This window comes from Siniperca chuatsi, linkage group LG14, assembly GCF_020085105.1.
Source record: "Siniperca chuatsi isolate FFG_IHB_CAS linkage group LG14, ASM2008510v1, whole genome shotgun sequence".
In the NCBI taxonomy this organism is placed as follows: domain Eukaryota; kingdom Metazoa; phylum Chordata; class Actinopteri; order Centrarchiformes; family Sinipercidae; genus Siniperca; species Siniperca chuatsi.
In genome coordinates, this window is record NC_058055.1 from 10777314 (window position 1) to 10802750 (window position 25437).

The window sequence follows — 25437 nt, forward strand, 5'->3', positions numbered from 1 at the left end:
ATCAGATAACTGTAATAAGCAGTCACAGCAGCATTACGGTTAAATATACTGTCTAGGTGTGTGTCTGCTGTTCTTCAGGGGTGTTTGTCCCTCTACTGAGAAACTTAAGTACGATCAGCTGGAAGTGTAAATATAATGTAAAAAACAAACATTATAACAGGAAGCTTACAGAAACAATTAGCAAAAGATAAACTCATCCTTTTTAAAGTCATGATAAAATGCACATATCCAATGTGTTGTAATTTAATCTTATAACTTTTCAGTGTCATCTTGTTCGTTCTCTTTATGTCCAGTTGTGTTCACAGTTACCTCAGCGGGTATTTGAGAGATATTCTGAGATGTGCTATGTACAGTACATTCAGGTGAAAAACAAACATACATGCATTGAATAAGTTTGGATTTATAATTATTTTGTATGTATCAAATAGATGCTTAACAAATGTATTTCATTCTCAGTGTAATAAAACTCAGGATTCATTTCTAAAGTCACCTAGAATCTTGATTTATTCTTAAAATCAACATGCTCAGTCTCAGTGATGCACTGCTGTAAATTATTTGTAAATCCTTAGTTAGACTTTTGGTGTGAGTGTGGTTGAACACCTCCATGTGGTGTGAAAATGTACTACACTAAAGTAGAAAGGGCTTATTTCCCAGTAACAGCACCACCCCAGACCAAGTTTCCTAGTCTAATTGTAAATTATCTAAGGGTCTCAAACTGTCACCACATATTGCTCAGTTTTTACTTATATCTTGTAAGTATTTACTTATATCTGATGATTGTTTATTTTACCAGTCCACCTCAGTCAAAATTTTCAGTTTATTTGTATAGCCCAATATCATATGCAATATGTCTGATTGAGCTTACAAGCCCACAAGCTCATTAAGAGGAAGAACACCACTAAAACAAATGCTACTACAACAGGAAATAATGTGAGATATCTCGGGAGAGGAAATAAGGAGAGACCGCCCGCTTCTGGACATGCAATATGTAGGAAGGACATTGGTAATTACAAAAACACTAAGTTGTAACACAGAAACATAGAGTCAGGAGGATTAGCCTACAGAGGTAAGTCCAATTTAGATAACAAGTATAATGTCCAACAAAATAAGTAGGCCCTACTCCCAGGAAAGTAGTGATACTAATATGCATGTATGTATATATGCATATGTGTGTAAACCATCACAGTATATATTTATGTGCATACCTGTGTATATTCTGTTCCTACCTGTACATAACCGGTTCTCACTAATCACATACATTTACTACATTACTGCACAACCTCAGTATTATATTTAATATTATATTTTATATAGGCAATATTATATTTTTTTCCCTATAATTTAACGTTTGCACTATTTATGTTTTGTCTTAGATTCTCTATTTCTCATTTACTTGTGTGATTTTCTTTTGTACATTTTTGTATGAGCATTGCTGAAGGGAGCCTGAGAACAAGCATTTCATTGCCAACTACTGCTTCACTGTTATTGTTGTGCACATGACAAATAATGAACAATCTAACATTATTGCTATATATTGTGGGAACATGTGAAGCAGTCATGAAGTTAACTGATACAGAATAGGGTCTGAAGCTGTATTTGGTCAGCCAGGCTGTGTGCAGTCTTCTAAAAACTTTACCCAGTTTGTGAAAGGTGCCTGAATCCTTTGTAGCAATGTTCATTTTGACAACCGTCTTGATAAGAGTGTGGTTGGAACTGTTTTGTATTGTCAGTGATAGGCTGGTCACACGCAAACCACTACCCAGATTTAGGTCAGTTTGCATATGTGTCATCACATACTTGACAGAGCAGTTACAATATCAGTCTAAACACAATTATTATGCGTACGGATGAATAAGTCATAACGTCAAACGTTTCGAATAAAATATGACTTCATCTAATCTTTCCTACAAAAGCGTATTTTGTGGCTTGTCTTCAAAATAGACCAAAGTGTCAGAAAAGCTAAACCTACCTGAATCTGGCGCCATGCGTACTTCCGGTGTGTCTTCTTTTGTATAACTATAAAATCATTAAAACGTTGTGTCGTTTTTTTATTCGTCGTTAAAGTTAACAAAAATCACCTTCGACAAAACACAGGGCTGCTTATGAAAGCACATATCAGAGGTGAGTTTGGTCCATGCCAGATTTTCAGTTAATAAGATTTTTTCATTTTGAAAATCCTAACCGGAAATCTCGTGATACGTTCCGTGATTCACGTTGAACAATTGATTAAAGAAACGAACCATGTTAGTTTCATCGTGCCCCTCCATCGACTTACATTCCTGTGTAAACCTTGGACTGGTTTACACTGATGGCGCCTAGTCTTTTGAAAGTCCACGTTTGAGTCGTGGCAGCGAAGGCCGAGCTCACAGTATCAACAGTCCATCTCCTCTTGCCTGCTTAAATGCTTTCTACCCGGCTGCACAAATATGGAAAACACTGTTTGGTTTCTTAACAGACCAATACCTCGTGGTTTATCTGATTAAAAATAGAACAAATGCGAATGACCTGCGTCATGTGACAAAGCTTCCACATTTTATGATATTTCCTTTTCTATTTTCCTCAATACTGTCCCGCTGGACACCCAATGGGAGGGACTTAAGTGTTCGCCACCTAGCCTACGGGAATAGGCTACAGATCGCCCCTAAGACAACACTGACTGGAGTAAGTTAAAATGAAACATTACTTTTTAGTCTGAATATATATTGTATCTTTTTGTCCCGCGTGTGGAATAGCTGTGTATGCTGAGCCGTGGTGGTATTTGAACTGACAGTAAGTATCTTTTTAGGCCCAAACTGGACGCATATTTCACTCCTCTGTCTGATCTGTCGCAGCCTTCAGTGGCCGATTGAATATTGTCCAGCTGCAGATTGCACATCACCGAGGCACGAACACCTACATACTGGTGGTGTGATGTGTAAATACCTTTATCACTTTCGTTAGGTGACATTTGTTGCGTAGTTTCGTACATTTAGGTGTAGTTTTTTTGTGTTAATGCGGCGCTGTAGAAAACCAGGGAATGGGTGGAGACGACAAAACTCAGCCTTCAGCATTTTCATCCTCTACAGCCAGAGTATGTTAGCCTTGACATCCGGACTGTTAAAACGACTTTACAGCAACACCTTGTGTAAGTTAAGAGAGTGTCTCATACAGATTCTGGTGTGAACTGAAAAAAACGTGTTCTGATGGAGCAGTAGCACACCGTACAACCCTATACAAACTCCCATCCACTCTCAAAAAAAGAGGCAAAAGTGCGTGTGTTTCTCCAAACTTCTGGCATAAAACATGTTAAAAAAGCTTGTGAGTCCTAGTGTCGTTTTACTGTGATGGGTTAAAAATGTGGTGAAACGTTAGAACCAGTCAGAAACAGTCCTTATTTTGGGCGACAATTATGCAGATTCGGGGAAATCCGATGGGCACCAGCGCAGACAAGAGTTGACTCAGCACTGTTGTTTTAGTCATCCAAGAATTTATGAAAAAAATATTCAGATCCTGTAATTTAGCTGCACGTTTCAGAGTCTGGTGCCATAGCTCCTTATGTCTTTAAAGGCCCCATGCATATATTGTTTGTAAAAGAGCAGGTAAATTATGCAAAACATAACTTTCCCCTACAGCAGGGAACTTAAACATTAGCAGGCAAATTTATTGAAAATGACACCTTTTTAGTCAGTATTACACTGCATGTACCTTGATGCTCCTATAAGAAGTTGCAGACAGACAAAAACTAGTTGTGCCTGAGGGACAATTAACATTTCATAATTTAGGATCATAATATAGGCTAAACAGAATAATGAATCAGATCATATTCAGATAACTGTAGTCATGGTAACTTTGAAACGTTGCAAAATAATTTGTAAAATAGAAATTTGTGTCAAGTTGCTCTTTAAAGGCCCTATGTGTAGTATTTCCATGTGATGTAGCCACCTTTCAATTATCCTGATTGTTTGTGGAAAAATTAGACAATCCTAATGAAAATTGGTGCATCGTGTGTGTTGCTTGATCATTCTCAACATTCCCGTCCTTCTAAATGTCTAAAAATCTGCATTCCCCGTGTGTCAGCCAGGTGTTTTGCTTTTTATAAAACCACTGGGAGTCACCAAAGTCAGAAATCTCCAAATCCTTCACACAGGGGCCTTAAATCATCCCATGGCCTTGTCAATCACTGCTGCTGGCAACATTCAGTGGTTACTGATCCAGCACTACTGATACACACACTAAGATTTATACTCATATGACTATTTGTTGTGTAAGATGAGGCTTGGCCATCAGTAATAGCACTTTCTTCTGGCCAGTTTTGCTCATGCTGTAGAGCACCCCAGGTGGGTGTATAGTGTAGTATTTTACAGATGGGAAACCTGAGTAAATAGTGTGGACAAAGTTTCACTCCAACAAACAAGAAATCCTTGCCAAGTGAACCCCAGACTTCTCTGTAGCAGTCACCCATTCTCTGGCGCTTGCTGTCATTTCCCTTTTCCCAATTCATTTTGGCTGAACGTTGAAATTCCTCTGAGTTGATTGGGGGGTTATTCAGATCACCTGTCACTTGCGCAGGGTGTTGGGACTGGCTCCTAAGTAATAATTGAGAGCAGCTTGGTGCATCCCCCTCCCCCAGAGTGTGACTATGCCCTGTCTTTGGGGCTTAAGAGAGGTGGGGAATTACACATATAGCTCATTCTGATCCTTCCTCGAGAGTTTTTGCTTGCCTGACGATAGCCTATTGATTGCAGGTTTTGTTTATTTTCATTGAAACCTCCTTTAATACTCATTTCCTTTTGTCTAATTAATTTGGGTAAACTTTAACAGTGGGTAAAGGAAAAAATTATCTTTCAGTTTTCTTATTATCGATGAGACATTTAATTATAATTGAAGAGGCATTTGTTCATTATTATTAAGGAGGCTTTTTTTTTTTTCATTGTGAAGGCACTTGTGAGATTTGTTTCTCCTTCTCCAAGTAAATATTTTTTGTATTTTGATGTGGTTGGGAACTGGTTCTCAGGCTTCTTCCAGATCAGCTGAAGTCTGGGGAATCTGTACCACCACATAAGATTAGTCTCCAGTGTACTGTATATTATGTATCCTTCATGGCAAGTACGAACTGCTACTGCATAGCACTCAACCGACCAAACAGAAAAAATTGTTTTGACAACATATGTCTCAACAAACAGCAGGAAGTGAACTTAAATGACAGGGTTTACTGTCAACTTACATTGCTGAATGACCTTAAAAGATCTAGGATTATATGTTGAAACAACAACAAAAAAGCATGGAAAAGTGCAGCAATAGCTCTGAAAAAATGACCTTGGTATAGGTTTGTTCATCACAGCAACAGATTAGTCTTAATGGTAATTAAGTTCTTCACCAGATGATAGAAACTCAAGAATGTTGTTCAGCAGTTGTAAAACCTTAACTCTTATGTAGTAAAAAGCTGCATCCAACAAAACACTTAGTTAAAATAAGATATTTGTTATGAAGGAAATAGAGATACCAGTAACTGAGATAACACACACACACACAGTAGTGAATCATTACAAACCTATGGCTGTACAGGTAATATATTCAAACCTTGAGCATGAGCAGTGTATTCACTAATCAATAATTCCATTGACCTATATCATCTGAATTTATAGAATATAAGGGAGAGCCTCCTGTTACGGAGTTGCGAGCCATTATCTCAGCTAAATGCTCTACTCCTGTCTGTCACATCTCCTCCCTTGTGATTGTGTACATTTTAAAAAGCAAATATTTTGTACAACCAGTAGTATGTGCTGCACTGGGGGCTGATTTCCAAAGTACCTAGTAGCGTCTCAGAATCCAGAAGTTTCCTCACAGCTCACTGTTGATGTTTTCAAACTCAACCTCAGACTGTGCTAAGTTACAATACACCAGCAAAGAGGTGGGAGGAAACTTTGTGGTCACCATAAGGTGTTAAGATCAGAAGATGTACTTTTAAAATAAAAACATTTTTAGTGAGATGAATGACTTTTGGTTGTTTTATTGTCATCTTTCGCTTGTCCTTTGTTTTTTATTGCCGCTACTTAAGTCTTTAGAAGCTGCCAATAGCCTTTGGCTAGTACAGTACATGTGATGTACCCACCCAGTGTTCAGTGTTTCGGCCTTTACCTGCTTTTACTGGTCCTGATGGGAGAAACACACTGGACTGGCTCTCATTCCATAACGCGTTTTCTTGAATGCACCATGAAGTTAATTTAACATAAGCATACAAATAATTACAGTAGGTTTTAGCCACTGTGAAGCCTTGGTTTGTTGACAAATGTGACTTTTTGTTGTGTAAGATATACCGTATAGTCTATGTGACACAATTTGGCAAAGTGAAAACTTTGCTGCCATTTGTTTCACGTAGTGCTGTGAAGTGTCACTTATCTTGACCAAAAATACCTTTTTATATTTGCACTCTTTCCTACTTTGTACTGCAACTGCTGCACAACACTTTCCCTCAGGATAAAGACAGTTCTATTTGATCTTAAATCTCTACCACTAATATTAGGAAGTTTAAATAATAGATGTTAGTAGAGGCACACAATAGGAAGTTCAGTGAGAATTCTGCGGTGAATCAAAAAGACATGGTGTAATGTGTCAAATACAACAATAGTTGCGACAGTTTTTATTTTTCATGGAATCAAAACTATTAATGAACACTGAAATTTGCTCTGTTGTTTTCTATCTCAATCTATTACTGCCTCACACTGTCTTTATTTAGGATTTAGATGTAATGTGATTCTTAGATGTTTGATCCTCATCTTCATTCCCAGAATCTCTCTCCCTTCCTCCCTCCTACACACACACACACACACACACACTCGCACACACACACACATTTTCCCTCCCCTTTGCCTCCTTGCCCGGGAACCATTCAGCCATTCAAAGACATCTACCCACACACTTTGCAAAAGAGTTCACACACACACCCTTTCCCCTCACCGGTCGCTGTGTCCTAGACTTCTAGTATGTTGATGACCTGATCAACAGGTAAACACCACAAGTCACCTGCGGTGTATGAATGCTCTCTGTTTTCTAACTTTACAGAGTCTGTTGTTGACTGGTGTGATACTGAGTTGTACTTGAATGCCTCTTCTTGTGTGATCATGATATGTCGCTGTCCGCAAGGATTAGAGTCACTTCAAGAACCTGCTTGAACTGTCAGATTATTTCAGAATACTTGCGTTTTGTGAAATAATCTGATACTACTACTAACTGCATTTCCAGATATATCTGTGTTATTATTACATCTGATTCTTATTTAGCTACTTTGACAGCAAATGCTACAACTGCTGGTTCAATTATAGTACTACTGCTGCTTTTATAACTACTACTACTGCTACTCAGTACAGCTAATGCAACTGATACTGCAGCTGCTACTATTACTCCCACAACTAATGCAATTGCTGCTGATTTTAAAAATACTGCTGCTGCTACTCCTGCTCTTGCTGCTTCATCTACTGGTGTTATTTTTAGTTCATACACTACTGCTACAAACCACGGAAAGTACCAAATACCACAGAAAGTACCACTGCTCAGTCAAATGATTACTACAGGCATATGGTTAACAAATACATTGCTTCAGATACTGTATATACATATACTTTTAAATGACTTCAGCCATGAATTTCTTCTAGTTTTATAATGTACCATACAGATAAACACAGAGATAAACTAATAATGTGTACATAGAACTGAAACTTTGATGAAAGTTACAGCCCACTGAACTACAGCTACACTAGCATCCATGAAAGTGCTTCAGTGAATATAAAATATACTATGAATATACTATGATACAAAGATAATTTTATCCAGTTAATGCAGCTAAAACCTTAAACTTGCAGTCTGTGGAGTTGCAGTGTTGTAAGTTATGCTGCTGCCTGCAAAATATGGCACTTTTGCCTTTACTGGAATATTGAATCCCTTCATTGTTTATTCAAGGTGATGAAATACTGTTAAATTCAAGCTTGTGACTTTAAAATCTCAATCTGCTGTGGTCTGTATGAAGAGGTTGGTCTTAGTTTGACATGATGTGTGCATAGTGGTGAGAATATGCGCAACCTCTGGACTGTAAATGTAAAACTCCCTTTTCTTTTGTCTTTACACCAGGGCAGCTGGCACTTCCAACAACAGTGCGATGGCCAGTCCAGGGGATGTGATCGAGCCAGTGGCTCAAAGCTCGACAGCCCAAACCCTGGCCAGAAGGCGCTTTTTGCACGACAACAACAGTCTGAGTCCAGACGAGATAGATGGCCTCATGTCCAGCAGTGGTACGAAAAACAGTCCCTTTTTTATAAATACATTAAACTTAAAGTATGAGATTCCCATTGAAACTCTAATGGCTGTATCAGAAGAATTTCATTAAAATGTTCTAATCTTCCAAATGACAGAGGGTCGTCCTTTCCTTGTGGTGCATCATCTTCCTGAAATAAAAGAGGAGGGTGTACCTCACTTAATGCCTGGTATCCCTATAACATGCAGAGTGGACAACACAGAGAAATACACTACTCGCTCAAAGGTACATCTGTTACGTTTTTTTTATTATATATGGAAAATCATTTGCATTTTTTCTTTTGGTTGTTGGTTTGGTTGTTGAAAGGATATTAGTATTCATAGAAAGCTTTTGATGACAAATTTAACTTTAATTAGTCACTCTTTATAACCATGTCAAAACGGTTTCTGCTATTTAACGTCTTATAGACCAACTTATGACCAACCCATGACCACTTTTTAATATCTGATTTTCAATATTATTTTCAAGCCTGGCTGAAAATACACTGAAGTTAAACTGAACTGTACTTTACCATAATGACATTATGTCATATCAAATGTGTGAAAGTAGTAAAACACACAGATCAAACTTTATTGTGTGCTTATTGAACTGCTGTCTGGGTGTTTATTTTGAGCCAGACTCTTATATATCAGCCTACTGCTGTTCAGATAGAGAGGTAGGCTGGAAATGACATTGTTAAAGTTGCTTTGCGTTGAGTGTCATTTTAAGTGCAGATGCAATGTTAGGGTAGAACAGGTGAGTGTAGTGTGGAGAGTGTTTGGGGAAGTGGGTGTTTCTTGGATGCTTTTCTTTTCTGCTGGTGCCTCTGAAGGTAGGGGCCTCATTTAACAAAATATTTGAGTTATCAGGAGGCCATTTTATAATTATGACACAGTCTTTTCTCCTTGAACTTTCATGCTGCATTTCTACATTGGTATTTTAATTAAAAAGGGGAATTGGAAACTCAAAATTGTTTTAAAATGGTCCACATGTTAACCATATTTCTACAGTACTTATGTGAAGAAAATGAACATTACGTTACCCAAACTGTACAGTGTACATGTATATTAGATCTGGAAGAGCTACTTCCTGGTTCAACCCTGATCTACTGTACTTGCAGTTTTACAGCTTTAACCTGTCTGGCTGTTTAACCTTTTGTGTTTCTTCCCCTACTGGATGTTGAGGTAAAGCTATGGCTAGTGGTGTTACCCAGATCTAAGCAACAACATTTTTGAGGAAAATGTAACCATAGCTGATAAGAAGGAAAGCCAAACTATGAAAATAGACACAGGTTAAAAAAAGGTTATTCAAACAGTCTCTAGTGAAATAAGAAATGTGTGATTAAATTAAAACTTAAGTAAGTCATTTCAATTCAGTGAATGCTATTCTGTCATTTGGTTTTCTTTAGTATTTGATTTTTCTCATTTTAAACCATCATAGTTATGTACATAATTTCAATAATGTCCCTCCAGGTCCATGTAGGCACCCTGTACACAGTGCGGCTAACACATGGCCACTTCCACTGGACAGTGAAGAGGAAGTACAAGCACTTTCAGGAGCTGCATCGAGACCTTTACAAGCACAAGATGATGCTTCACTTGCTGCCTCTGGGAAGGTCAGTGTACCAATCTGTTTCTCTGAATCATGCAAATCAACCTCTCACTCGGAGAGACGTGCAATCGAAATTGAGTAGTGTGCTGGGTTGTTTTGAGTTTTTCAGTATATTCAACATTCAAATTTCTCTCAAAGGTTTGCAAAGGAGAGGCAGCAGCTGAGAGCCATGTCAGAGGAAATGCCCAGCCTACATGGGACTGAACGGACCAGAAGGACATCCAGCAAAATGGTATCAAACAAACCAATCGGATACATACACAGTATTGTGTGTGTGTGTGTGTGTGTGTGTGCGTGTACATATATATATAAACATAAACAATCCCTTTGAATACACACACATGATGTGTGCAGAATTGTTGTTGTGGCAAGATTGTAAAATCTATTTTATTTGAAGAAGAAGATTGGTGTTCTGTATTAACTACATATAAGGAAAATAAACTATTTTAATAAGGGCTCTCATTTTTACTGTGTTGGTCTTTGCTGAGTCCTTATTCAGGCTGATCAATTTATTTATTTATTTTACATACTGATCAGCCTAATGTCATAGTGCTCAGATACTTTATTAATATCACAAGGAAATATTGTATATATTTTGGGAGTGCCACTTTTTTTGTGAAAAAAAATACTGTAACAAATCAGCTCTACACAACAAAACCAGTTACTACTGTATGGCCCACAATGGCAATGTGGCAGTTTCAGGCAATCCCATTGACTCACTTGCACATGACTTCACTCTATGACTATTGTGTGTCGAGTTGCATTTCAAAATTGTATAACTTTTATTTTATATATATGTGTGTATATATATATATATATATATCTATCTTGCTTTTCTATTGCAGAAATACCTTGAGGAGTACCTGAATGGTCTGCTGGAGAACGTGTTCTGTAGGAATGATCACAGCATGGTAATAGCTTTAAAACAAAGATACATACATACACACATGCCAAGTGGATGTCATGTAGCATGATTGTAGCATTTTCTCATCTGCCTTTTTTCAGCTGGAATTCCTCTCTGTCAGTGCTCTCTCCTTCGTCACTGATCTTGGACCCAAAGGCTTGTAAGCAAACTTCTTGAGAGTGTGTGAGACACAAGGAAAAGTGGGGTAAATGACTAAGTGCATGATATAAATTTATTGTGCAACATTTGTCAACTTGTCTCAGGGAGGGACCCATCTTCAAGAGGTCGGGTGGCCACCGGATCCAAGGCCTGAACTGCATTGGCCATCATCAGTTCTGTTTCCGCTGGTCACGGCGCTGGCTGGTGGTGAAAGACTCCTTCCTGATGTATATGAACCAAGACAACGGCAGAATGAACTTTGTGTTGCTGTTTGACCCAGAGTTCAAAGTGAAAGTGGGTCGTGCTTACACAGACACCAAATATGGAGTCTGCATTGAGAACTTCAATCGGTAGGTCAGCTGTGTGTTTGCCTATGCACTGAGAGCTCCAGTGTATTGTATGTATTTATGCCTGGGGTTACGTTGTGTTTGTGATACATAGATGTGTGCATGTTTGTTTTTGTTCAGGAGTCTGATCATCAAATGCAGCAGCTATAGACAGGCTCATTGGTGGAGTCATGAAATCAACCGGCTGGCAGAAACCTGTGACTTTCTCAAAGTGCAACGCTTCGAGGGGTTTGCTCCGCCACGGGAGAACACACTCACTAAATGGTCAGATACGTAGTCTACGTCTACCTGAGATTTACAACTATCCGTCTTCAAATTTCATACTCATTTGCTAAACTTTTATGGTCCATATTATATCGTTTGAAGGTACGTGAATGGAAGGGGCTACTTCGCAGACCTGGCTGATGCTCTCGAACAAGCCAAGGAGGAAATCTTCATCACAGATTGGTGGTAAGTGTCAGCAAAATCTGGATTTGGTGATGAAGAGGCTTTGTTGTACCAAACAAAAAATTGTACCATTTGAATATATTATAGCTACAAATGAAGTGCATTTCTATTTTTATTTTTATTATTATTATTATTATTATTATTATTATTATTATTATTATTATTATTTATTTTTTTAAATGTTGACAAGCACAAAATACAGTGATCATGCACTTAGACTAATATTTCAGGGATTTTTTATACAACAAACAACATATCCGCTCACCTGTCCCTCCCACCTGAACATGGAGTATGCTCATCTGGAGGAGCAGAAAAGAAACAAAATATGAATTGGGTCACAGCTGTACCCAATGTCATTTTATTTATATATTAAAAAAATAGATATATAGATGGAGAGCTTTATGTGTCTTTCTCTCAGGCTTAGCCCTGAAGTGTTCCTAAAGAGACCAGCAACTGATAACTACTGGCGCCTGGATGAGATACTCAAACGCAAAGCAGTATGTTCACTCTCTGTCTTGTTCTTCTCTTTTATACAATTTAAATGATTTTCAAGTTTCACATTACCTGTGATGATCATTTTTTCAAATGGCATTGTCTTTGAACCTTTTCCTGTAGGAACAAGGAGTCAAAGTGTGTGTTTTGCTGTACAAAGAGGTAGAGTTTACACTCAAAATCAAAAGTGAGCACAGCAAGAGGACTCTTATGAATATGCACCCAAACATCAAGGTCTGTCACATCTCCACATAATTTGATATACAGACTACACTTTCACAATTAGCAGAGGCCTCATCTCATGTTTTAAGGTCAATTGTAACCCCTTATGTCCATCAGGTGATGCGACATCCTGACCATGTGTCGTCTGTGGTGTTCCTGTGGGCTCACCATGAAAAGATGGTGGCCATTGACCAAACAGTAGCCTTTGTGGGGGGGATTGACCTGGCGTTTGGGAGGTGGGATGACAGCCAGTACCGGCTGACTGACCTGGGTTTGACAGAGACAGCCAACAGTGTAACCGAGGAGGAGCCCAAAGGAGATACAGGAGTAAGAACGTGTTGAAACTGTCTTTTTAGCTTGTTGATTGCCGCTGATTAAATTAATATGTTTACAGTAATTCATGAACCAGCGTGCTTTCAATACGTCAACGGATGTTTCTGTTAACCAGGATAATGGTGTGGCTGATGGTCCAAAACCATCTGAACCAGATAAGCAAGCAGAGCAGGGCCCTGATGATCTGACTCGCAACACTAAACTGTGGCTTGGCAAAGACTACAACAACTTCATCAGGAAAGACTGGGCTGAGGTGGACAGACCGTTTGAAGGTATGTTATCTAAATGTCCTTCAGTATCTCACACACACACACACACACACACACACACTCATGCAAACACACTAAGAGGCTCTGAGTAGCGAGCTGAAAGGATTGCTTTTTATATTTTTTCAGATAACATTGACCGTACTCAAGTTCCTCGCATGCCGTGGCGTGATCTGTCTGCAGCTGTTCATGGCAGTGCTGCCAGGGATGTAGCCCGCCACTTCATCCAGCGCTGGAACTTCACCAAGGTCTGTCTCAAAGGAAAGTTCTGTCTTTTTAAAGCTGCCTGGGTTATTGCTATTGTAAACTATTGTCATAGTTTTGGCCTGAATATGTACATGTTAGCATAATTTTGTAAACATAATTTTAGAGACTGGAACATGAGTGCTCTGCTTCACAAATGAGTCTACAGATATACAAGGTTCAGATGGCTTTAACACATCTTATACCGTAACTATCCAAAGCTGTTATTTGGAGGTGTAAGCAAAGTAAAGAAAAGTTGATATTTATTTAAAGTCATCACATAGAGCTAAAACAATCAATCTTAGACTTGTGTTGCTCTGTTGTGGCCCTACTGGAATTGTAGGCTGTTGACCACAGGTTCTGCTATGTTATATTATGCTACACTTAACTACAACAATATGACTCGGATTGTAAGTAGTAAAATAAACTTAATTTAACTCTTATACAAGGCTTCTGTAGGAATCCTGACTAACAGGAAGGTCAAAAATCTGGTCTTCATTAATTTGTTTTGTCTTCTCTAGATCTTCAAAAACAAGTACAAGGATGAGTTCTACCCTTACCTTCTTCCCAAGTCTCACTGTACTGCTGGCTCGCTCTCATTCACTGTGCCTGGGTCCAAGAAGGCCAAAGTGCAGGTATTTATGCACACACATTCACCAAAGACCACGTCACTATCTGTGCAACACCTGTGCAAAAAGTTGTTTGATTTCATGAGGAAAACAGAAAAATGGGTATATGATGGGCAGTGTGCATGCTATGTAATGCTATTTAAAATCTTGATAAATTAATAAATATGTAGGTCTACTAGGACTATTATATTGGCTACATGTACTGAACAAATAGAATAAAAATGTATAAACAGTCTGTGAAAAGGTCTCAAGGACATGAAACATTTGATCCATGTGATCATTTCAGTACAAACAGGAGTCAGTGACAGAGCTGAGGAAATCTATATCAACTACAGCTCTACATGATTGGAAACATGTCTTTGAGCCAGATGAAAGCTCAGAGGTTGTGTTTCCTTGTGGTTGTTGTAAGTTATAGTGCTTGTCACAGTGCATATTTATTTATCCTCGTACATGGAAGTCACAACACTGCCAGGTGCAGTTATATACATACATACATACATACAGACATACAGACAGACAGACAGACAGTCTCGTATACAAAGACTGTTCCCATGTGATGTTAGCATTCCAGATCAATCAGACCTTCTTTCTATACACCATGGGTGGCAGCTCTGCCGGAGAACAGTGGCCAGTTGTAAAACAAGCTCACCAAACATTGAAGAGAACACCAGAGAGAGGTTTTACACTAGAGCCTTTTACACACATGATGGCAATACAGAAAACTACCATAATGTACATGTGGGAAATGGATTTCTATGTCACACAAGCCATGAGTTCCACTGGGATGTTTAAAGATGATCAGGAAAACACCAGGGTTGGAAACCTTGAACTCTCATGTGAAGAAAGTAACAGAAATGAAATACACAGAGAGAGTACAGTACATTCACATATTTTGTATTTATAGAAGAAACCATGCTGCTGGTGATCTCCATATTATTTTGGGAAATTAGTGAAATGTAATTACTGTAAACAAACAAGACCATTGCCAAGAATATTGAAGGCCCCTACCGGCTTCTTCTCTGCATTTTACGTTGTGTGACACCAAGTCAGACCTAGCATGAAAATCAGATGGATTCCTTTACAGTACAACAAAGAGACACTGTTCTGGCATTTGAAGTGCAGCTAAAAGTATTCAGAGTTTTTTTTGCAATGGCAGATGGTGGAACAAGAGTAAAGCCTGTGGGGAAAAAATCACTTCCAACATGTTTATCCTGTTCAGTAAAGCCAGAGAAAACAAATGCACTGCCAGAGACGGGGAGGGAGGACAAGCGGAAGCATCGTATTTGCGGCAAGTTTCATGGGAAATGTGGTCCAGATTATGAGGAACACCAGCATTAGCAACACAACTGGCATGAGACAGAGGTTATCGTTCTCACTCTTAATTTAATATTAGAATAATGCTACAGATGCTACATGTAGCAACTTTGTAAAGATGTGTTAATCGGTTTTTGTCCACTAGAGGACAATAATTCCAAAACAAGCTGACAAACACAGACCTGACATATTAGCTAATAAAGTTGTTGGGAAATGGTAAAGACAAAATAGTGTATATAGTGGATTTTTTGTCCCAAATATTTTTTTAATATTATTCTCACTCAACATCATATGTAAGTGTTCAGACAGTGAGTGCTGTGTAACAATAGCTTTTATTCTATTGTGGGGGGTAGCCTGTAACACTATCCCTTGCTCCTTATTATGCCGTAGTTTTCCTATCAGGTTTTGTGGATCCCTTATTCAGGTTTCAAGGACAGTGCCTCACTCTTATAGAGTGTCCCTCTAAGTAAAGTAGAAGGTAATGCAAAGAACAAGCTGATTACATCACTAACTTAAATTACTCCAAAAATGACTGCATTAGTTTCAGGTTTCAGGTTTCGTACAAGTATATAATACAGCTGAAACTTTAAAAAGTACTTTATGTACTTACTTAAAAAATATATATACTTTATTTACATAAAGTGGCAATACTTATGTTCCCTGTACTCTGTAATTCCTGTGCAAAACTTGGATGTTAAAGTTTATTGGTGACAGCAAGTTAATAGAATGAGTTTTTAAGTGTCAAACCCTTAAATAAATAATACCAGAGGATGTTTTTCTTCATTTAATTTCGAGTGTTGCTTTTTTAGCCATGAATATTTAATATTATAGAGATTTACTTAAAGAAACACTTTAAGGACAAAACCGTGGCAGAAATTAGTGTAGTAAAGGCAAAAATGTAGGATATTTAATTTGAAATGTGGTGGAATGATGCACCATAAATATAATAATGTGTTTCCAATGACAGTTGAATAAAGTACATTATTTAGTTACACGTTACATGTCTTTGTTTTAGGTGTTGCGCTCTGTCGATCGTTGGTCTACTGGAACCTGTGAGAACTCGATCCTCAACGCCTACATCCACACCATCGAGAACAGCGAGCACTACATCTACATCGAGGTAACGCAGAAATGCCATGGCTAGTTACAGACGAATATGTACCTCATAGCGTAGAATGAACTTAGTTATAACATCTATCTATGCTTTTTGATGATTTATTTTACATCTCAACATTTAAACAGACGAATCCTGTCAAAATCATGCAAGCCTGCTTTGTGGTGGGCTCTCAAATTCTTCCTCGTGATAGCAGTGATACAATCAAAGGGCAGACATGGCAAAAAATGTCACTGTAACCTCATCATTTTAGTAGCAGCACCTAAGAATGGGTTCTATTTTGTATAAAAAAATAAATTTGACATTTGAAAGACACAGTATATTTGTTTAATTTGAAGTATACATTGGCCTCCTTTTATTTCTAATGTTTAACCAGGTGATTCTTACTTACTTGCACACCATTTGGCACATTAATTTTCTGTAGATTAGATTCTATAGCCAATGTATTTCTAATCACGAGGTGTCATGAGTCTGAAGTGAATCCCAGCTTGGTCCCTTCCTTGCCAGCTACCTACCTGTTTTAGCCCTCACCTCATACCGAGCCACCATCTGCCTTCTCTCTGCCCTTAGAACCAGTTCTTCATCAGCTGTGCCGATGGGAAGACCATCTATAATGGGATCGGCGATGCAATCGTGAAGCGAATCTTGCGTGCACACAGGTATGGTTTGAGTGTACTAGCCAGATGTGGTGCTTCATTCATTTTGTATACACACATTCTTGAACCTTTAAATTATAAAGCAGATTTTCATGAAATCTGTCCTTAAAGTGGATTAAAACATGTTACAGCATTTACCTTTTTATAACTGAAAAGACCATTTTCCTTACATAGTTTTATCTAATCTATCTTATTATCTTTAAGTGGAAAATATCATTGAATTACTTGTTACTTTTGACTTACTTGATGTTGGTTAGCTGTGTTACACAATTGAAACAGCATTTTTTTTTAAGTGAAACAAATCATGAAATAGAATAGAAATATGAGTGAAGGGAATAGTCCCCTTTAATGTTTAAATAGCACACTTGTGGACAGTGTGCATGTTGACATTAATGTCTTATTGCAGAGAGCAGAAGAAGTACAGAGTGTTTGTGGTGGTTCCTCTGCTTCCTGGATTTGAGGGAGACATCAGTGCAGGAGGTGGAAATGCCATCCAAGCTATTCTGCACTTCACTTACAGGTGAGCCTTTTCCTCCCATCATTCATCACAACCACAGAAAAACACCACGCCTGAACTTTCATCTGGCTCAAAGACATGTTTCCAATCATGCAGAGTTGTAGTTGATATAGATATATATTTTTCTTAGCTTTGTCACTGACTCCTGTTTGTGCTGAAATGATGCGGATTACAGGTTTTGTGTCCTCAAGACCTTTTCTGTTTATACATTTCTATTCTATTTGTTCAATACATGTAGCTAATATAGTCCTTATAGACATACAGTGGTGTGCAAAAGTGTTTGCCCCCTTCTTGATTTCTTTTTTTTTTTTTTGCATGATTGTCACACTTAAATGTTTCAGATCATCAAACAAATTGAAATATTAGTCAAAGATAACACAAGCAAACACAAAATGCAGTTTTAAATGAAGGTTGTTATTATTAAGGGAAAACAAAATCCAAACCTACAAGGCCCTGTGTGAAAAAGTGATTGGCCCCTAAACCTAATAACTGGTTGGGCCACCCTTAGCAGCAACAACTGCAATCAAGCATTTGCGATAACTTGCAATGAGTCTTTTACAGCGCTGTGGAGGAATTTTGGCCCACTCATCTTTGCAGAATTGTTGTAATTCAGCCACATTGGAGGGTTTTCGAGCATGAACTGCCTTTTTAAGGTCATGCCACAGCATCTCAATAGGATTCAGGTCAGGACTTAGGTTTAGGTTTAGGTTTTAAAAATTATTTTAAAACGTTTTTTTGCCACAGGACTTCTTTCTGCAGATTGATATGATTGGACTCCAGAGTCTATAATCAGAACTGCGTCCATAGCAACGGTCTGTTATTCATAGCAGCGGTCTGCTCTTCAGAAATAACAGACCGTGAATACCGCAATTGACCAATCACAATCGAGTATTCAACAAAGCTGTGTAATAATATAGAAGTAATTGTTTTTCCAGTTATAGGTTATTCTGACAAAAATGGTCATTAGAACATTATGTAATTTAATTTGGTTTGGTAATTCCCAGAAGTGTACTCACAGAAGACATTATGTTTACTAAAATTGTTTTTTTAGGATTTATTGTTATATTATTGTCCCACATTGTGTTAATTACTTCATTTGAATGGATTTTTAATGTCCTAGGACCATGTGCCGAGGGGAGCACTCCATCATGTCAAGACTTAGGGAAGGTGAGTTTTCTGCCACTGCTTTCATTTCAACCCAAAAATCCACCTGACATCACAACATACCACCTGTTTCCTCTCTTAACGTGTGGCTTTCTTTCTCCTGGTGTTGCTCCTTTAAACTGAAGCTGCTGGTACTAGGTATCTGCCCACCAGTCTCCGTTTTCATCCTTGACTTGTTCATCTTCTTTTCACATCCATTTTAAGAGCCCATATGTCTGTGAGCTTATCTCTTGTGAATAATGTGATTACCAGTTGAGGACCAGTGGATGGAGTACATCACACTCTGCGGCCTGAGAACACATTCCCAGCTCTCCCAGTCAATTGTCACAGAGCTCATCTATGTTCACAGCAAGACCCTCATTGCTGATGACCGCTGCTATATAATTGGTGAGTCACCGCAGACACAAACTCATTCAAAGATTTTGACCTTGAGTCATCATTGAGCTTCTTGACAAAATAGCTAATCTCCTTCCATAAAAATCAGACATGTGACAGTAGTGCTGAGTTCTGTTGAAATATTTTATATGAATGCCTTTGAATGTATGCTATGCTTTTAATGAAGATTTGAAACTACAGTGTATTTTAATCAATACATTTCTGCTAGAGTTTAATAGCCCTTTTCAAAACTGACAAATATAACCATGGTAAAATGAAGACATTCAAGTGAATAAGTATATGGACATTTATTTATAAAAATGTATAATTCAGAAGATGACATTTAATATTTATAAGTTTAAGCACCTTAACTAGGGTGTTATAAAGCACAGTGGCCCAGGATTAAGTAAATTTATTAATTTAACCCTCTATTGCACACATTGTTTTTTCATAAAAAAGAATTATCCCATTTTTTTGGAAGATTGAGGCTCTCTGATAATGTATCAATGATTAAAATTGTCACTTTTGCCCGTGTCCATTGCCTGTGAATTTCAGTGGATATGTTCATAAAAAACACTGACCAAGACCTTCATTTTACATCACATTACAAGTCCTTCATTGAGCTACTCAGAAAAGTAGCCTAACTGCACAACGTTGCCTCAGAGACAACCCCTTTATTATATATGTATATATAAATATTATCAAATATGCTTCTTTAGAGGTTCATACACATGCACATATTTTATTGTCAAGTTATCTCTATTTAAACAAGCAATAGAGTGAAATTTATCTTCCCTTCCACTCAGACCATGCAGCCACTTCACTCGTATTCCTGAAAGGAGGACCTGTCAATGGCATCACATCCCCTTTACCCGCTCTAGTTGCTATAACTTCCGGGGAAACACAGGATACGTCAGAGTGAGAAAGGAAGTCGGCGAATGTGACTAAACATAACGTGAATAAAACTTTAACACATTATCTCATCCGTGAACATGATTTCTGCCTGAGTCACGTCAGATAGATTTTCATCGGCAATCAACAATAAAGGCAACAACTCCCATGATCCCACTCTACTTCACGACGTCATCAAACTACGTCTTTTGTTATTGTTTTGGTGTGAGAGACCACTAGCGGCAGAAATTACATACTGTGCGTTTAAAGTTATAATCCTTAAGATTTTCATGAAATCAAACCCCATTTTTGATATTAATTATGGTTGTCATTTTTTCAGTAAGTCATTCAATGTATTTCCATTCTGCAGTTACCTCACTATATAGTAGTTTTCATTCTTAGTGGTGGAGTCCGCCATTCCCGCGCTGGATTCAAATTGCCTTGATACGCATGAGGGATTCATTGGAAACAATGCATGCATGTGATCCAGCGTATTGTTTGTAATTTTATCACATTGGTATCAGTCTCGCTTTTTACTCTCCTAATGCCGTATTGGAATTGTATTAAGTTACTGCTTATGCAAACCTACCTACCTTTCCTACCTGTGCTTGTTCACATTAAAAGCGTTCAATTAGCAAAACACGGGGTGGCCTTTACTGTGAGGCATTCACAGAAAACGCAACGTATTTGTGACGAAATTAAGTATGTCAAGGACTGAAATCTTAGGAATGATAACTTTAAAGATGTTAAACTAGGTTGAAACTGCCAAAGTTGAATTTCTTCTACAGGCCCTATGATTTGTCAGCTTTGAGTTCTACACTGTTGTGCCCGTAATTCACAACTGTCCACTGGCAGATTTCATATCATATAGAGTATAAGCCTGTAACATTTCATTTCAAATCCATTTCTGAACAACAAATATACAGATTACACTGTACTGAACTAGAGAGAACCTGAAAAGCATGAAAAAGCAATTCATTCTGATAGTTGCTTCATGCGTTGAATACTGGTTTGACTGAAGAATGATGCCTCTGAATGGACAGATTGTAAATGCTTGTACTTTCCACATATGTTCTAGGATCAGCCAACATCAATGACCGCAGCATGCTGGGCAGTAGAGACAGTGAGATGGCAGTGTTTGTGGAAGACGAAGAGCGGGTCCCATCCATCATGGGAGGGAAGGAGTACCAGGCAGGACCCCTCACACTCGCTCTGCGCAAAGAGTGTTTCAGGTCAGGACAAAATATGTAACTCCTGAAATGACATTCTGTTAATGTATGACCATGAACGGTTACTACCTCTAGACATGATACAGTTTTAAAGGGACCATATTGTGAAAGTCTACATTATTACTTTTGTGTTATTTAAATGAACTGTGCTTGCTGAACTTTTTGGCTGTTATTTATTTTCCCTTCCAGTGTTCTTGTTGGAGCTTCTTCAGACCCCAGTATTAATATTGATGATCCAATCAGCGATGATTTCTTCTTCTTGTCCTGGAATGAAGCTGCTAAACTGAATGCCACCATTTATGACAAGGTATAAATTAAACCAAAGACATTTAGACCTTTTTTATTCGTAATGGTAGCAGTGTGTAGTTTCAGTTTTCTAACCTCTCCTTTGTTCTCATTGGCTGGTCTGTGCTGCGATCCTGCTGTGATACAGGTCTTCAAATGCCTGCCCTGCAACACTGTCCACAACATGCGAGAGCTGAAGGAGTACTCCAGTGAGGAACGCCTCTGCGACACAGACCCTGAGCAGGCTATAGAGGAGCTGAAGGCTGTCCGAGGGCTGCTGGTCCACTTCCCCCTGAAGTTCCTATGTGAGGAGAACCTGCTGCCTCCACTGGGCACTAAAGAAGGCATGGCTCCTGTAGGGCTGTGGACATAACTGCAGCTGAGCCCACATCAGACCACTACGTAACAGCTAAAGGGCTGCTGTACCACACACTTCTCCATGTAGTTCCAGTGCACCTGATGTTCAGCACAGTACACTAAAGTATTTACAACACTGGCACTTCAAGGATGAGGAAAATACATAACTTTAACACAATTTATTTGTTAATCTTTGATGTTTTTTTATATAGTCTTTTTGACTGACACTGGGCTTGTCTGAACATAACCACTGAAATTTAGATTTTATTATGATATTATATGATTATTAACCTGTACTGGCCAGTTTTTCATGATGGCTGTGTCTGCTTCGTAACTTCCACAGTACAATCAGAATTGCAGGGCTAGCGGTGGTGCCAAACACACATAAATGAATGTATGCGTCACGAGAGGATTGCAAGGTTGTATTGGAAATCAAGCATCTCACATGATCTGGGAACATAGTGTACTGTTATTGGTGTAAGGGTTTTGGGTGGGTGGGTGGCTCTGTCTCTCTCTCGCTCTTGCTCTGCTCTCGCTCTCTCTCTCTCTCTCTCAATTTTCCCTTCAATTCAATTGGGCTTTATTGGCATGGGAAACAGATGTTAACATTGCCAAAGCATGTGTAAAATAAAACATACATAAACAGAAGATATTAAAATATATACAGATAAGTAAGATAGAATAATAAATAATAAAATAATAATAAATTGTAGACTAGCAGTTAAAATATAAATACAAAAAGTGAAAACACTGCAACATTTTTCTCTCATGCTTACTCTCACTCTCTCCCTCTGAGGCTTCACCTCTCACTGCAGTGCCAGCAAATCTGTCAGAACATTTGTGGTTGTTATGGTGACTGATATAAAGAGATGACTGAATTGTTGCTGAAATAAAGGCTGGATAGGGCAGAAAAGGGAGAGCACTGATAAGAGGGATAACTTACTAAATCAGGATGGTGTACTGGAAAATAGAAGGTAATAATGTTGAAATAGGACTGCCAATTTCTGTGGAAGCAGTCATTTTAATAGTTTTGGATAAATGATCAGGTGGGAAAACTGTGGGAGGGAAAGAAAAGGAGGACAAGATAATTAAAGGGTGCTAGGTTGATGTACCGTTAATTGTTGCTTCTTTTTTTTAAAGTCACCATGACAACCGAGTGAATTATTATTTCACCATGTTGTCAGCAATCCAGATCAGAACTTTTCACTGTCCACTTGTCTTTAAGAAAGCTGTGTGAAGCAGAGACACATATTGTTTGACCATTGCATTTTTCAGCTATTTCCATGTGGGAAACCTGCCAGTTGTCCACAATTCTGTGTTCAGGTGCTATAAAATGTCCTGCATATCGACCCTCTTTTAATTTACTTGCACCAGGCATTTGTTTTGGCGGATTACATTTAGCCATAACACTGTATCTGAGTAGTGATGTAATGTGGATTTCATGTCATTCATGCTGCAATTCTCATGGCTGGAGCATCATCCAGTCATATTTTTAATCTTAAGCCGCAAAGAATTTTAGGTTTTGTTTGAGTTACTTTTATGCAATAACTAAATGTGATAAGCACGTGTCCTTATCTGTACGACATGGGTGACAGAATAGGAGTTTGACCAAGGTGAGGGGAAAATAGGGAAGTTCTGTAACCTGAGATTGAAGACTTAGGCAAAACAGTCCTATTCAGAGAGCATTTTTATATGTATGAAGGTTTCTCACATGGAACACGTTTTATCAGTGCCTCTGTAAAGCACCTGTATCATATAAAAATTGAGTTTTTAGAGAACAACCAGCAGAGAGGCAGCCAATGAAGCTTGTGAATGGGACTTTATGTTTTATGTCCTTTGCATTTTGGTGGTGTTCTCATTGGACTTTGCAATATGGGAAAAAACCCTTTCCCATGTATTTCATTTCATAGTTTATAATCCAAAAAAGTGGAAACTCGTTGAACCTATGACAGAGCCAGTGACACACTGCTTCATAAGCTTGTGAGACATGCCCACAAGTCATCAACACTACCGAGGTGGTTTCAGTGCAAACTTGTCTGTGAATGAGACAGATGACAACTGTCCCACGTGATCGCTGCCTTGAAGCACTTTTCATAGAGGAGCTAGTAAAACCATCTATGTTTAGAAATGGTGCATTGCTGGTTTCAGAATTATTCACACCTTCCTTTGGAAGATATTAAAAGCCACTATGAGCCCTTGCACATTAGAAACTGTGTATTTGCTAGCCTCTTTTATACAGCACAAAACGGTTGCCTTTAGTGGTATTCTTTGTTTAAAGATTCAGCAGAAATGTTTGTGATATACTGAGAAGTGACCTTATACTGTTTCTATTATGAATTTTATTTTAATGGACTAATAACCAGCATTACCAATACAATTGTATGTGTATATAACTAATACAAACTTGGGTTTTCAACTCATCCCTATTAACAGTCACCATGTGAAGACCTTTGTGTATGCAAATCTGTAGATCTAGGTTATTACCTTTAAGTTGCTGATGTATAGGTTACTAACACTCAGGGGTAGAGAGATAATAAATATTCTTAACTGCTGAAGTACTTTTATGAACAACTTGTACTTTAAGGTATGTTACTTTTCTTGTTTCCTCAATAAATTAGTTTTTTATGGAATTTCAAAGTGAATATCTAATATCTCTGTTTAATAGCCAAAACAATTATTCAAATCAAAATGGCAAACTTCCGGTGTACTGTTTTTATACAAGAATATACAGTATAGTTGTACTTTTAATAAATGTAAGTAAATAATATAAACATATTCAAAGAGAATTTAATATCAAAATATGAAAATAAGCATACATTGTATGTAATGAAATTAACAAATAAACACCTCACACATTGCAGAGCTCCAATGTCCACTTTTTAGGTGCAATAAATAAGTGGACATTGGAGCCCTGCAGTGTACGATCTGTTTATTTCATGATTTGCTCACTTTCAGCTCAGCACCTGCCCTCTTGGTTTGGATGTGCAGCCAGAAACTACTGATATCATGTAGAAACACTTTGCAAAAGAAAAACTAAGAGGGGGGAAAATCCTATTTTTTGTGATATTGTATACTGAATGGTTTATATCCTGTTATATCCTTTATCTGTATATTCTCGGATCAAATAATGTATTTTCATAGAGCAAATTGGAGACTGAGTAGATATAGAGACTGAATATGTTTTCTCAGGAAATGGGCACTATTTAAACAAATTAAATAAAATAAATTTTCTATGTGAATGCTGAAATGTTCAGTAAAACACCAACGCAACCCCCAGGTTATTGCCATATAATAGCTTCAGTTTTTAATGACATACCAGATTGTTCTCTTAAGCTCTTGGTGTACAGCTTTGAAAGTGAATCATGCATTAATGACAAGCATTATGATCTGTTAGAGATAAGGTAGGCCTGCCTTAAATAGAGAAATAACTATAGCAACCATAAAGCTGTTAAGATGGCAGACACATCAGAGCTATACCAAGATCAGGAAAAACTGCAAGAGATGAGGTCACTTTAGTTATTAATGACAAAAGACACACTAGTGATGTTATATTCCAGTGTGTTGTTTGGTTATAAAGCAGAACTTAATTTTGATTTAACTTATTTATGGGGTGTGT

General features: G+C 38.0%; 1 protein-coding gene across 2 annotated transcripts; it reads left to right on the top strand.

Annotated features, from left to right (window-relative positions):
• The first annotated feature begins 2278 nt into the window (after positions 1-2278).
• Positions 2279-24458, top strand: pld2 (phospholipase D2). Of its 2 annotated transcripts, none has more exons than XM_044223746.1 (24): positions 2279-2769; positions 8104-8264; positions 8385-8512; positions 9739-9881; positions 10016-10109; positions 10723-10788; positions 10883-10941; positions 11045-11290; positions 11408-11551; positions 11654-11737; positions 12153-12231; positions 12350-12460; positions 12566-12775; positions 12897-13053; positions 13177-13295; positions 13812-13925; positions 16249-16353; positions 16918-17006; positions 17410-17523; positions 18641-18687; positions 18937-19071; positions 21029-21182; positions 21369-21486; positions 21613-24458. In XM_044223746.1, exons 2-24 carry the CDS (start codon positions 8132-8134, stop codon positions 21835-21837), a joined length of 2874 nt encoding a protein of 957 aa, XP_044079681.1. In that variant the 5' UTR covers positions 2279-2769; positions 8104-8131; the 3' UTR covers positions 21838-24458. The 2 variants fall into 2 exon arrangements, with proteins under 2 accessions (XP_044079681.1, XP_044079680.1); XM_044223745.1 differs by having other exon boundaries at positions 2279-2661.
• Positions 24459-25437: the final 979 nt, after the last annotated feature.

What these genes read in the sequence shown, in the direction of transcription:
- pld2 (XM_044223746.1), top strand. Translation starts at nt 8,132, where the DNA reads ATGGCCAGTCCAGGGGATGTGATCGAGCCAGTGGCTCAAAGCTCGACA. An exon ending in GAAGGACATCCAGCAAAATG is followed by an intron (nt 10,110 to 10,722) that starts GTATCAAACAAA and finishes TTTCTATTGCAG; the next exon opens with AAATACCTTGAGGAGTACCT. An exon ending in TGCATTGAGAACTTCAATCG is followed by an intron (nt 11,291 to 11,407) that starts GTAGGTCAGCTG and finishes GTTTTTGTTCAG; the next exon opens with GAGTCTGATCATCAAATGCA.